Here is a 13,882-nt window from a genome sequence, read left to right as displayed (position 1 = left end):
GTGGCAAGTTTAACGCTGCCCGTCTTTTAAATGTTGAAAATAAATACTAATGTTTTTGATGGTTTAATTTTGTTAAATTTAACTTGATTAAATATTACAGTAAACAGACTGAAGAAGATTAAAATTACAATAAAAAACAGAAAGAAAGCAGTTGGTTGAGGGGTTACTTTGTTTTATGTAAAGGTCTAGTCAAACGTTTTGAGACTAACTCTTCAATCAATCAATCAATCAATCAATCAATCAATCAATCAATCAAATTGTATTTGTTTAGCACATTTCAGCAGCAGGGCATTTCAAGGTGCTTTACATAATTAAAGAAAAAAATAATAAGAACAGCATGTGTTTGTTATTCTTCCAGGATGTCCTTGATGTTTTTCTTGGAAATAAGTGTTTAATTGCTTCCTTTTGACCCACCTTTTCTGTCTTTTGCCTTTGTGATCAACAAAATAATTACTCTGTATCAGTTGTCAGTCCAGTTTGCTAAGTTGTTGTCTTTATTTTCCTAAGGGACTTAATATGTTGCGTAAAAAAAAATGTATGCAGTAGTGCTTAGAAGTCATAGATGGTGGAATGCCTTATGAAAACGGCTTATGGAAGTAGTTATAATTTCCAGTAAGCGCAACTAAAAATAATAAATAAGTGACTTTAGTAAACTTTTAAAAATGTTCTACAAATTATAAAACACTGGCACATAAATAGTGGTTAATTTCGAGAGGCTGTCTTGATGAAGAGTCATCAAAGTGCAATCACTTTGATGACTGCACTTCGACCACTTATCGAAGCTGATCGATAAGTGGTTGATCAGCTTCTATTATGAAACGTTTGCAGACATAAAAAACGTTTTTTGAGTTGGAATTCAACTGCATTGAACATGTTAGTCTTAATCTACGAACAAAAGTACTTTATGTTTCCTGAAAATCTGAGTGAGACCCAGAAGCAGTGTGAATACTTTTCTATGTTTATCCTTTAAACAGTAGGCTTAGGGTGATGTGTGGGGTCATTATCATGTTGAGTCACAACAGGAGAGATAAGGGTGATAAAGTTGTTCATTTCAGAAAAGGAGAGACTATTAGTTTTCTGAAAAACAAATCAAATGTATTTGTATATTGTTTATGTATCACTATGCTATTGTAAGGCGGAGCAACAAACAGGGAACAAACTTGGTTCATATGGTTTTTGTAGAAATGTCTAAAAATTACATCCTTTCACTGTTGTCATCCTGCATAAAGGGTGAAAAGAACATTGATTTTTAAAATTGTAAGGATATTATATATGTAGGATGTGTTTTTAATGAGCATTTTCATTTGGGCTTCTTTTTAAAAAAAAAAAAAATAACTACATAGTGAAGTATATGCATTAGTTTAGTTGAGATTATGTATAAATAATTTTCAGCCCTGCAAATAAAAAATAAAACAGATCAATTAGTCATTAAATTGACTATGTACTTTCTTTGTGCCATGATTTTGTATTCTACACTTTGCACGTAAATGCTGGCATATGCTGAGACATGTGGCTCTTGCTCATCTACAAGTAGATCACATCCAGGTAAGCCTTCGTTATTCTCTGCTGTGATCTGAGTTGAGCAACAGAAGTAGGCTTGAAAAATGGTCTAGCACTAAATACACAACAGAAGAAGAAAACTGATTGTCATTCCAGAAAGAATCAAATGACTCACAAACACCAAAATGACCCCATATTAGAGCAAATGGATGAACAACAATAATAATAAAGAAAATAAATTTCACAATACATTTATCCAGTCTTGTGTAAAGTTTAGATAAAACATAATTTGTAACTGTTTCATAAAGAATAAGGGCCTCAATAAAAATGTCCAAGTTTGACTCATTGACAGATCGTTAGTGTCTGCTGCCCCCTAGTGGAGTCTGTTTGTTATCACAACTGTTCACGATTCAAAATCGAAAGTTCCGGTCTGAAATTGTGATCTTTTAGAGATAACTCTGTTAACATGCTTTAATAATAATTTAATGTATTTCACATAGATACTTAAGTCATTTTGCACATGTAAGGGGAATTATTTCGAAGCAACCGACAAAGATGTAACACAAATTAAGTAAATTGCATTGTGTAAGTGTTATTGGTGCATGACACCTGTAGCACTTTACTTCTGTTTTTACTTTGGGTCATAATGATTATATGTATTTGGACATTTTGAGCTAAAAGTGATACTGTTCAGCTTTTGAATTGCATACATGATCATGAAAAGAAGCAGCAAACATTCGTGTTTGCACCTGAGGTTCCAGACATTTTATTTATCATGGACATAAACATAATCAAAATTTGAGGTTTTTAACAAAATATATGAATAATCTGCTTTCCAGGGTGGAGTTACTTCTATACCCTCTGTTGTTTTAAAAGTGACAAAGAAAAATATGGATTATTCTGAAAATTTACATTAGACTGCAAACCCTCAATATGTCAAATATTTTACCAAAAAGAAAAAAAAAACACTTCAAGATTTTAAATACATTACAGCGCACTATTACTGCACAATACAAGCACTTTGAACGGCCCTGTTGCTGAAAATGTGTGACATAGATAAAATGACCTTACCTTACTGTGCACTGTGTTTTAAACTTAAGGTATATAAAATATTAAGGTATTTAAAGCACCATGTCTTCTTCTGTGCGTCTCAAAATCAGGTAGTCGCTCTCCAAATTCTTAGTTGTGAAATCAAGAAAAACAAAATTTATCTGGTACCCTAATTACTTTGATATATGAAAGTCAAATAATACAAAAAACATTTTTAATTTGCTTTATTATGAGAATAAACCTGCTCAAACTGAAAAAAGAGATTATTTCAACTTAAACATACTTTTTACTTTTCATAAACATAAAGGAGCAGCGACCATTGAAGAAAGAATATTTTTTTATTAAGAATAAAGACACATTGCAGAGATAAGGTGACAAAGAAAAAAGTAAACAGAATAAATACTCAGATACTTTCAGCAAAAACACCAGTGTAAACTAATGTACAATGCACACTGGCCTTTAGTACACATACCACCCACACACACACACACACACACACACAAGCAGAGGCAGAGGGGAATCTGAGAAATGTGAGCCACGCGCATTAGTGACCATTAAAACATTTTAAATCCTCCCACGGTTCATTTCAACTCCTACTCCAACACAAAGCCCTTAAAGTTAGAAAACCTTCTTTATGTGCATTAATATTTCTACAATGAAATATGAAGACATGCCAAAAAATGCTTATACTTTATCCAAATTTAAATTTAAAATAATTTCCATTCAAGTAAGTAGTTAGTTTATTTATATGAGGCATCTCTGAATATAAAAAATGTAAATGAAATATAAATTGGAAAACAAAAGTTTTTATTTATATTTAAATTAAAAAAATGGTGTGTTGAAAAAATAGTGCATGTTTCCAAGTTTTTGATGTTGGAAGGCCTCATAGCCATCACCCTAATTTTTAGGATGGGACTCTGGTTGGGTCACAACAAAACATTAATATTACTTCAAAATCCTAAATATGCCAGGAGTATGAATAATTTTGAACTGAATTGTAGATTTCAATCTAATTAGCATACATCTTCATCCTAGGCAACCATGTAAGTAAGACATAACTCTAAAGCTTTAGTACTGCTAAGAAGACCCATCTGTGACTGCAGGTAGAACAGGGCATGAAATCAGCCCCTCTTCGGAAGAAATCCAAATAATCATCACATAGAAGCAAATAATACTTATATAGATGTCATTTTTGCAAGCATGTAATTGTAAGGTGTTTAAATGTCCAACAAAGTGATCTCATACAAATGACTTTTCCTGCTGCTTCACTTCTCCTGCTGCCCCCGTGGATGGGCTGGGCTTTGCTGCGGCTCCAGATACGGGCAGCGCTCTTCCTCCAGGGGCGGCGGAGCCGACGTGAAGCAGAGCTCCCCCCAGCAGGAGGAGCACGCTGGCCCCCCAGCCCAGGTACAACGCGGGCCCCAGTTCTCTCTTCAAAGGCGCCGCAACAGTTGGATCATAAAAGTCTCTAATCGTGGCATAGGCAGTCCAACAGATGGGCGTCAAGTAGGCGAGGCCGGCCACGATGAGGAGCACCCCTGCTATCCTGGCCAGGCGGGCTTTGGAGGCCTGGTTGCCGTCGCCCATGCAGTGGGTACACTTGGCCCCGGCAACACCGAGCATGACCGCCAGAACGCTGAGAAGCAGGGAAAGAACCGTCAGCCCTCGAGCTGCCTGGGCAGACGTAGGGAGGGCCAAGGTGGAGTCGTAGGCCTTGCACTGGATGTGGCCGGTGGTCTGAGACAGGCAGTTCATCCACAGGCCCTCCCACAACACCTGGGCAATCACTAGCTCTCCCCCGACGAAGGCCGATATGCGCCACAGCGGAGCTGCACACACCAAAGCCCCGCACGCCCAACCCAGTAGGGCCAGCACCAAACCAAGCACCTGGAGACCATTTGATGCCATGGTCGCTCTGGAAACCGTCTCCGTCTATAAGTGAAGAACCTCCTGACTCCAACCCTGTAGCTCTCACTAGTAACTATTGAGAGTTAGGAGCCTTTATCCACTAAATTCTTGGTCAGTCAGTCAGATCTTCAGCACCCATCCAACTATGGAGAAGAAATAGTCTTTTAGAAACCATAGTCTATGGCAGTTTTTCTCAGCTCCAGTCCTCAGTGAGCTCTGCATTGCATGTTTTAGAGAAATCAGGTGTCCAGAACACTCGATTGTAATGATTGCATGACCTCCTTTGCATGCCATCAAGTGCTACAGAAGCCTGTTAGAAGGGAAATACCAAAAACATGCAGGGCAGTGGTCCCTGAGGAACGGAACTGAGAAACGTTGGTTTTCTGCATATATTTTCCCCAGTTGGGTGTCTTGAGATAACAAGTTAATTTCCCAGTGGTTTTCTCGAGCTCGTGAGATGATAGATGTGTGATGATTGGTGTGTGTGCGTGTGTGCGTGTGTGTGTGTGTGTTAAACCCGACTCCATTCTTCAAATGCATGCCATTGCATCTCGTGATTTCAAGAAAACAACCTTTGTTTTCTCTAGATGAACTCGTTATCTTGAGAAAAAGATGACAAAACCATTGGGAAAAAGTATTTGCAGATTCCGTATAAGTGACTTATGTTGGTCGAACTTACTTTAATCAGAGGTCCGCAGGCGTCTCGATGATCCTCTGCGCGCTTCCACATCCATAGTCCCTCCACAGAACAACAGATGTCCGAAGCAGTGCCTCTGTTTTGACAGGGCAGCTTGTCTCACTGCAGCTCACACAGGGTGGAGTGGGAGGCCAGCAGCGTAATACTGCATACTAAATATACTCACACAGAAAACACCACACAGATAGTTGGTCAGACAAAAAAATGAAAGCCATTCCATGACAGCAGAAGGACACTAAGACACTTTGTTGCAGTTACAGCTGGCAGCAGCCATGTTGTCATCACAAAAACTTGGAGTGGGCCGTGAAAGGGGGGAAGATGGAGGTCATTTAGAAGCTGCTGGACATCATTGATCCCAGTTAGTAGATCCAAATGTTTTTGTTGTTTAAGATTTTATCATCTATACAGTGTCTTACAAAGACGTTCGTACCTCAGAACTTTTTCACATTTTGTCACTTGAAAATGACAATTTTCAGATGCTATAATGGGATTTAATTGGTAGGTCGCTACAAAGTTGTGCATTGTTGTAGAGTTGGAGAAAAAGGATAATTGGTTTTAATTTGTTTCTCCACTAAAAATAAAAAAATGTGATGTGTTATTTAATCCTCTATGCTCTGATACCACATTATATGAATTTACTTTTATGTTATTTAATCTCATTATAAATCTGCTTGATTTGAGGTTTTTTAGAGAACGTTAGTGAACAAACACAAAGACAAAAAAGAAAAAAGGTAAGGGGTGGATTCAAAACAGTGGTAATGGCGCGAAACAACAGTCCATCCATCAACATTTTGCAGACCACTGTTCAATCCATCATCTGTAGAACGAGTGTGTCTAAAAAGATGCAGGAGTAAATCTAGACATAGACAGGCCTGGAGTGAAGAGGATTAATCAGAGAAGAGCAGCTAGGTGGTTAATTTTAACTCTGGAGGATTTCTTTTCATGGACACAAGTATGTTTTGTTTGTCTATCCCATAAAAACCCAATGAAATAAACCCTAAATTGCATTTGTAACCAAACAAAATGTAAAATATGAGAAAGCTCAGTAGTTAGGAATACTGTTGCAATCCACTGTAAATGCAAGTTCGATTTATTTGAGGTTAATGCTGTACACATTATTGTTGCCACTTGGTGGCGATAGAGGCGTTGTCACCTTTTCAACATTCTTTGTTTAATTCCCTTTGAAGGTCTCAAATGATTCCCCCATCGTTTTGTTGATCCCTTTTCCTCCCTTTCTTATTTTCTGGTGTGGAGAACAAAAACGTTACATTTTACAAAGGAAAATTTCTTTCCAATCCAAAATCAAATGACTTTTAATTTTGTTTTCATTAAAGCTCACAGGGTTTTGAGGAAATAAAAACATTTGTTGAAAAAAATGCTATTTCAACAAAATCTGATTTTTGTTGATGATCTTGACTAGATCATGTAAATATCCCAGGAAAGGCTTATAATGCAAGTTTTGAAGGAAGGAGGTTTGTAGAGCAGACGGAAACTAAAGCAAACATGAGCAGAGAACAACAAATTACTGTGGTGACCTTGATATCAATACTACAAAGTACAACTCCCTTTTCCCTGTACAAAAGCATCTATCTGTAACCTCCCACATAATTACAATACACTGATTTACTTTCACATTGGGGATGGTTTTGTACCTAATAAAGTCACACTGGCTGACATGATGTGAAAATGCTGACGCTCTGCTCAGATTGCGTAAAGATTAATGGTGAGAAACTAGTGAATCAGTGATTCTTGAGAATAGGGACAAAATGGGTTTTAATTTTCCCAATTTGTTTTTTTTTTTATTATTATTATTTCTCAACCTTATGTATGCAAATATGACAAATTATGTTTTGGAAATGTAAAGATGTTAAGGTGCAGGCTCCCAGTTGCAAATTTTTTTAAAAAATTACATTTTTAATCGACCTGACCCAGAACTTTGTCATCACCATTTGACAAAAATAAATATAAAATAATTTTTAATGACCCTATTAGTGATGTTTTTACTAATTTTTACAGACAAATGTTTCTCAAGAAACAAACAAAAAAATATTTAAAACAAAAAACAACAAAAAGTCCATCTGACGGAGTTGACAGTGCATGACAGAGTTGACCCAGAACTGAAGGTGGTGACAAACTAGTGAGTAAAATGAAAAACTCGGTACATGTGAAGTAATGCAATTCATGTAAAATACATTAAAGTGAATTAATTGCACATTTAAGTGAGATTTGACAACAATTTCACTGAAAGAGTCTGAAAAACTCTGATGGAGTTGACATCTGACGGAGTTGAAAAAAAGGCAAACTACCTCAATTTATATGCTGTTATTCTGAAGGAGGCCATATTGTAGCTCATAAGGTCCATGAAATATTTACAGTTTACCAAAATTAAGCTTTTATTTCACAAAATTTCATCAAAGTTTTGTAAATTGTCACTTATGGAATTGACACATCATGGTTGTGACGAGCAACTTAGGAATAAAACAGAAGAAAAAACTAAAGAATAACTTAAGCTATCCGGAGATAATTAGCCCTCTTAGCAAAGGAAGAGAAAGAAAGAGATCATGGGGTCCTCAGAAGTTCTGGTGCCCCCCAATAATGCCTGATTTTTTTTACATTCTATTTATGTCTGACGAAACTAGGGACAAATTTCAATGGAGTTGGAAAATATATAAAAATGAATTTTAATTCAATTAATTGGTACTTTTGTAATTATTATATGAATACTTATATTTAATTGTCATAATATATAATTTCAGTATTTCTTTAGTTGTTTTAAACTATTTTAATGTATTGAGTTCTGCTCCTGGACAAGGGATTTTACAGACACCATTCAACTTCTACAATGTTTAAAATAAATAAATATTCAGCAAACACCTGGAAAACATGCATTGTTGTGCTCACATGACCCAGGTTAGTCAGATATTTGAAAAAAAAAAAAAAAAAGATTTTGTGTGTATTTTATTCAAATTGTGTGCTTTATCCATAGGACCTGTTTTGTCCCTATTCTCAAGAATCACTGAAATGTTAAAGTTGCTGAACTCCAAACCATATTATGAAAGCTGAATCTTTCCAAGAAGGTTTTTAAAAGCCATTCATGCATATGCTTAATGTCATCGGACTCTGGATTCGAAGGTAGTCCAGGTCTAACAAAGTATGTATCCACTGCAGGGATGGTCAAATATTTCTTTATCAAATGTTTTATTATATTTCCCGGATTATTAACAAACCAAAGATCATAAGATTTGTTTTGAGTTTTCACTCCAACTTTTACATTTTCAACTATGAAAACACATATTATTACAATTAACACATGTATGTGTTAATTGTAATTGTAGAATACAATTTTGTCTAATTTAGTTTTAACAACAACTGCATTTATGTTTGTACTCTGTGTGAGCTGAGATGGAATTTCAGCACTGATTAAGAGTGAAAACGACAGATTAAGAAGAGATTTAGCAATTGCTCTTTTATTTGGCTTATAGACCTGGGGTTGAACCCTTTATTGTTACCAGCTGTTCTGTAAGTTTCGTTTTTCATGAAACGGGTGACGCACAGAACAGTTTCTTTCAAGAGGTTATGTGCGAAATTGTGCCCCCTGTGAAAATCTGTCCCCCTGTGTCGGGAGCGCGCATTGCAGCCAGAGAGGCGGATCCTGTGGATCTGACCATTTTCACGGAGCTTCTGATCGATTTCTCGGTAAAAACTACTTATATATCATGTCAATGTTGCAACTTTCAGTTTAATCGGCAGCTATCAAAATAAAAAAATAAAAAATTAAACGAGGTCCTGTGTGGGTGTCTCTTTACGCTGTTTTGTGTTATTTTAAACGCGAAGAGAATCGATCTTTTTCCAACTTTTGTCTCTTAAGCCTGACAAATAAAAGTCAAGTCAACAAAACAGGTTTCCAACACGTAGTGTGCATTTATAATTTTTCATTTCTGATACAAGAGGATGGAAGTTGACTGACAGCAAGGCACCAAAATAAAGACTTCCTGAAAAGATCAGAGTGTAAACCTTTTGGTAAATCCCGTTCTAATATAACATAAAACAGATTACTGGATTAAGGAAATGTCTAGTATGCTATCACACATAATAATTTTTGAGAATTTGGAAACAATTGCTTTTTATTTCCCAAAGTTATGGGGGGAGAAGAAGAGAGAATGGATATTTCAGCTGCCTGAAATAATCTGTTTCCCGTCTAAAAATTGAAACAAATCAATGTGAATGCAAGTCTTTAACTGTGTTAATTCCTCTCATCATCAACAACAAAGCCTGTGATTTTGATAACATGTGCTCTTTATTTGCCAAAATTAGGAGGGGGGAACACAATATTTTAGCTCTTTCAGCCACCTGAAATAATCTGTTCCCCCTACATGAAATGGACATGAACAGTGAATTACTTTTTTTGTTACCTAAAATTTTAACCATTAAATGAAGCTGTGCATTTCAGTTTGCAGAAAAACTCCTAGCAAAAGAGGTTGTGGATTTTCCTGTTTCCACTGCGGCGTCTACAGCATGAGGTTGGACATTGCTGTGAGACTTATTCTTAACAGTGGTGATTAGAACATTATTATTCTTATTTGAGTGTCAATGAACATTTTTATCATGATTATGTACTTAGCCAAAACTTAAACTTAAAACAAGATCTGGTCTAATTCCAAAACTACATCAGCTCGACTCTTCTAACCTGGACTGGATTATTCTGCTTAAATAACTGTTTTCATATTCCATGTTGACGTATTAAAAAAGTAATTCACTGTTCATGTCCATTTTATGTAGGGGGAACAGATTATTTCAGGCAGCTGAAATATCCATTCTCTCTTCTTCTCCCCCCATAACTTTGGGAAATAAAAAGCAACTATTTCCAAATTCTCAAAAAATTATTATGTGTGATAGCATACTAGACATTTCCTTAACCCAGTAATCTGTTTTATGTTATATTAGAACGGGATTTACCAAAAAGTTTACACTCTGATCTTTTCAGGAAGTCTTTATTTTGGTGCCTTGCTGTCAGCCAGTGTCCCTCCTCTTGTATCAGAAATGAAAAATTATAAATGCACACTACGTGTTGGAAACCTGTTTTGTTGACTTGACTTTTATTTGTCAGGCTTAAGAGACAAAAAGTTGGAAAAAGATCTATTCTCTTCGCGTTTAAAATAACACAAAACAGCGTAAAGAGACACCCACACAGGACCTCGTTTAATTTTTTTTTTTTATTTTGATAGCTGCCGATTAAACTGAAAGTTGCAACATTGACATGATATATAAGTAGTTTTTACCGAGAAATCGATCAGAAGCTCCGTGAAAATGGTCAGATCCACAGGATCCGCCTCTCTGGCTGCAATGCGCGCTCCCGACACAGGGGGACAGATTTTCACAGGGGGCACAATTTCGCACAAGACCTCTTCTGCTGGAGAGACCCAGACGGAGGAACTACGGGCAGACCCATTTTTATTGCTTTAACTCAGATTTGATCCAGATTCCTTTTTCTTATTTTAGTTTTGCCTTCTGCAGAACATGGATTCAACCTCTGCTAAAGGTTGGTATTTCTTCTTTTAAACACAGGGCTTATTCATGCTGAGTAAAAAGTATCCTGACCTCACTCTAAATCAAACTTTGACTTTTCATTCTCGACACATTTTGTTTTGTCCAGTCAAAGACCTGAGAATCGTCCTCCTGGGAAAAACCGGATCTGGTAAAAGTGCAACAGGGAATACCATCCTGGGAAGGGACGCTTTTATTACAGAGATGTCTGGTTCCTCTGTGACGCAGGTTTGCCAGAAAGAAGCCGTCCACCTGGACGACCGAACAGTGACTATCATTGACACTCCTGGGGTATTTGACACATCAATTTCTGATACAAAGCTGCAAGGTGAAGTAGAGGACTGTATCAGTCTGTCTCTCCCTGGACCACATATATTCCTGCTTGTTGTCCGTGTCGATGTACGTTTCACAAAGGAAGAAAAGAATGCCATCAGCTGGATCACAGACAACTTCGGCGAGGAAGTCTCCAAGTTCACGGTTGTTGTTTTCACCAGGGGGGATCAGCTCCAAGACACTATTGAGAACTATTTGCACAAAAGCCCTGATCTGAGGAAGCTGACCAGTGACTGTAAAGCTGGATATGTTGTGTTTGACAACACAAGGCGAGAAAATCGCACTCAGGTGGCTGATTTGTTTGAGATTATAGATAAGACAGTACAACTAAATGGAGGGCATTATACCAAAGACCTTTTCATAAAGGCCCAGAATAAATTATGGTGGCGCCAGAAGGGCAGTGATGCGTATGCTCTAGGTGAACGTTTATTGTGGTATGGAGCAGGTGCAGCAGCAGTCCTTGGTTTTAGGCTTAGAAGGCTGTAGCTCAGTTTATGCTAAAAATGTTGGCACTTAATAATGGAGGTGCAGTGATTATGTAGAATATTGATTGGTGGATTGAATTTAAGACAGACTATAGCTAAGGTAATTAAGAAAAATCACTGAAATGTAGCTCATAGCGAAAATTCAACCTGGAAGACTCCATCCCCTCCGTTCGTCCATCGGCGTCATGCTCATCTCCGACCTCAGCTCTGGACCTCAACTGGCGTGTCCAATCATCAATCAAGCTCTGCATAAAAGGATCCACACCCAAGCCGTCAGCCGCCTCCCAGCTGCGTTCAACCCACCACCGCCCCTTCTCCACCCACATCCATCAGCTCTCCAGGATGGCATCCTTTCCAGACCTCCACCACCAGTGTCGGGCCCCGGGGGAGAACATCCCTAATCGATTATCGGGATGTTCATCGAGTTCACATCAAATCTCAGCTCAGATCAGCTGCCGGGGCCCGAGCGCCAAAGAACTGTTATTCATTGCTGTCATTAAATCTTCTAATTGTTCCTTTTTCTTCGTCTGAGTCTTTCCAGATTGAAATTGAGTTATATATGTAAGGCTTTTAAACTTATGTACTCTTCTTTATTAATTAAATCTTACCTGTGCTTAATTCTTTCTTAGTAACTGATCAATATTGTGTGGGGGAAGTGTTTTTTTTTTTGTTTTATTTGAAAATAAAAACTACACAAATAGCTGACATTTGAAGATGAGTTTTTTTTCTTCCTTTTTTGCAATAATGGTGTAGAACATGAAAGACCATTTCTGCCTCTCTCATTAAAAAACAAACTTGCATCTCATGACTTGGCTATCTAATAATTATGAGATACTCTCATAATAATGTGTACCAAATTCAAGTAAACTATTATCGCCAAGGGAAAACTTGCTATGCAGGCAGCAGCAAAGACATAAAATAGTCACACAAGAAAAACAAGGACAAGCCCATATTAATCCTTACAGTGTGGGGCTGGAATTAAACGCGCTGATATCAGCAGCAATAACAGTCAGTAATATGAGCTGCAATGCATCCAATCCAATGCAAATCTGCAAAGCACCGGTGGGAGATAAGTTAGCAAAACAATGTCGTAAAAACAGACTTATCCTGCAGGAACAGAGAAAATAAAGAGGAAGAAAGATGAACATATGCTTGCATGTGTTTCAGTACTGTAATGTTTATCAAAAGGATTTGTGGAGCTGCTAATAGAAAATTAGTTTGACAGCAGCAGAGATAAATGGTCCAGATGGCTATTGAACGGTCCAGTTCAATAGCCAACATTTAAGCTAGCATCTTTGTATTTGTGTGGATCTGAGTTTAAACTTTAAATGAGTTAATTGTCAAGGTTGGCCCTATATATTTCTGAGGTTTGTTTTGGCTTCATATTGTTTGATAACAATATTTAAAATGTCTTAATGTTTGACATTGTATAACAAAATGTTTTATGTCAGCCTACCTGGCTACTACAATAATATATTATCCATCTACTCTAAGCTGTAGTTTGCGATGTGTTGTTTGCTGCTGAGCAGGATCATTTATGTGGCTAAAATAAATATTATTCTTACATTAACTTATTAGTTGTGTAACTTCTAAGTTATAAGTTCTGTAAGCTAAAAACTGTAAGTTATGAAACTTCTCCAGGAGCACTGTTAAAGTTAGTTTTAGGTGCAGAATCAGCTCAGCACTGGTCCACATTCTCAGGTGAGAAAGACTCACCAAGTATAAATCCTAGCAAAATTTAATTTAATCAAAGAATGTCATGAATATGTGTGTAAGTATTCTGTCTTAATTCCAATGCATACTAGTTGCTTTTGTTGCTTTTAACACCACCAGATGATACATGCATAAATATATACGTCAGAGATGCAGAAAGTTTGTAGCAGCTGTGCGAACGATCTAATCGTCTGACTGTTGATTGCAGCAGTCCACACTGCTAGCAGAAATAGAGGGCCCCAAAACCAAACCACTTCACTAGATCATGTAAATATCCCAACAAAGGTTTATAATGCATGCTTGAAGGAGGGAGGTTTATAGAGCAGAAGGAAAGTAAAGCAAACATGATCAGGCTGCTTGACATGAACAAGGACACTGTTCATGCTCACCCTGTGTGAGCTAAGATGGAGTGTCAACATTGATTAAGAGGAAAATTCACAGATTAGGAAGCAGTTTGAGTGACCGCTCTTTTTATTTGGCTCATCAGATAAATTAGCTTAGAGCTCAGATCAAAATGTAATTTGCTTCTCATAGCCCCGCGTTTGAACCCTTTAAGTTTCGTTTTTCATGAAACGGGTCACATGTGACGCACAGAACGGTTTCTTTTTACCGGAAATGCTGCAGAAAATCAGTCCTTGGGAAGGTAGAGCTA

The 13,882-nt window shown here is 37.2% G+C and overlaps 1 protein-coding gene, 1 long non-coding RNA gene and 1 pseudogene across 3 annotated transcripts; 2 read left to right on the top strand and 1 right to left on the bottom strand.

Moving 5' to 3' along the window:
* The first annotated feature begins 395 nt into the window (after nt 1–395).
* LOC107833885 (uncharacterized) lies at nt 396–831 on the top strand. Its single transcript, XR_001659660.1, has 2 exons — nt 396–740; nt 783–831. It is a non-coding gene; the product is annotated as an uncharacterized LOC107833885 (long non-coding RNA).
* A 2,838-nt stretch (nt 832–3,669) lies between these two features.
* On the bottom strand, nt 3,670–5,556 carry LOC103156332 (claudin-9-like; annotated as a pseudogene).
* Nucleotides 5,557–10,483: 4,927 nt separating this feature from the next.
* On the top strand, nt 10,484–11,774 carry LOC103156331 (GTPase IMAP family member 4-like). 2 transcript variants are annotated; one of them, XM_016664263.1, is made up of 2 exons: nt 10,484–10,694; nt 10,815–11,774. In XM_016664263.1, the coding sequence occupies exons 1-2, from the start codon at nt 10,673–10,675 to the stop codon at nt 11,516–11,518; spliced, it is 726 nt and encodes a 241-aa protein (XP_016519749.1). In that variant the 5' UTR covers nt 10,484–10,672; the 3' UTR covers nt 11,519–11,774. The 2 variants fall into 2 exon arrangements, with proteins under 2 accessions (XP_016519749.1, XP_007578393.1); XM_007578331.2 differs by having other exon boundaries at nt 10,809–11,774.
* The last annotated feature ends 2,108 nt before the right edge of the window (nt 11,775–13,882 follow it).

Source organism: Poecilia formosa, unplaced genomic scaffold (genome assembly GCF_000485575.1).
Source record: "Poecilia formosa unplaced genomic scaffold, Poecilia_formosa-5.1.2 Scaffold474, whole genome shotgun sequence".
Taxonomy (NCBI): domain Eukaryota; kingdom Metazoa; phylum Chordata; class Actinopteri; order Cyprinodontiformes; family Poeciliidae; genus Poecilia; species Poecilia formosa.
The sequence above is the reverse complement of the archived record's forward strand: the minus strand, read 5'-3'. Positions and strand labels throughout refer to the sequence as shown.

Excerpts from the sequence above, each read along its gene's own strand:
- LOC103156331 (XM_007578331.2), top strand. The coding sequence starts at position 10,673 with ATGGATTCAACCTCTGCTAAAG. Across the intron at positions 10,695-10,808 it reads GGATTCAACCTCTGCTAAAG|TCAAAGACCTGAGAATCGTC; the intron begins GTTGGTATTTCT and ends TGTTTTGTCCAG.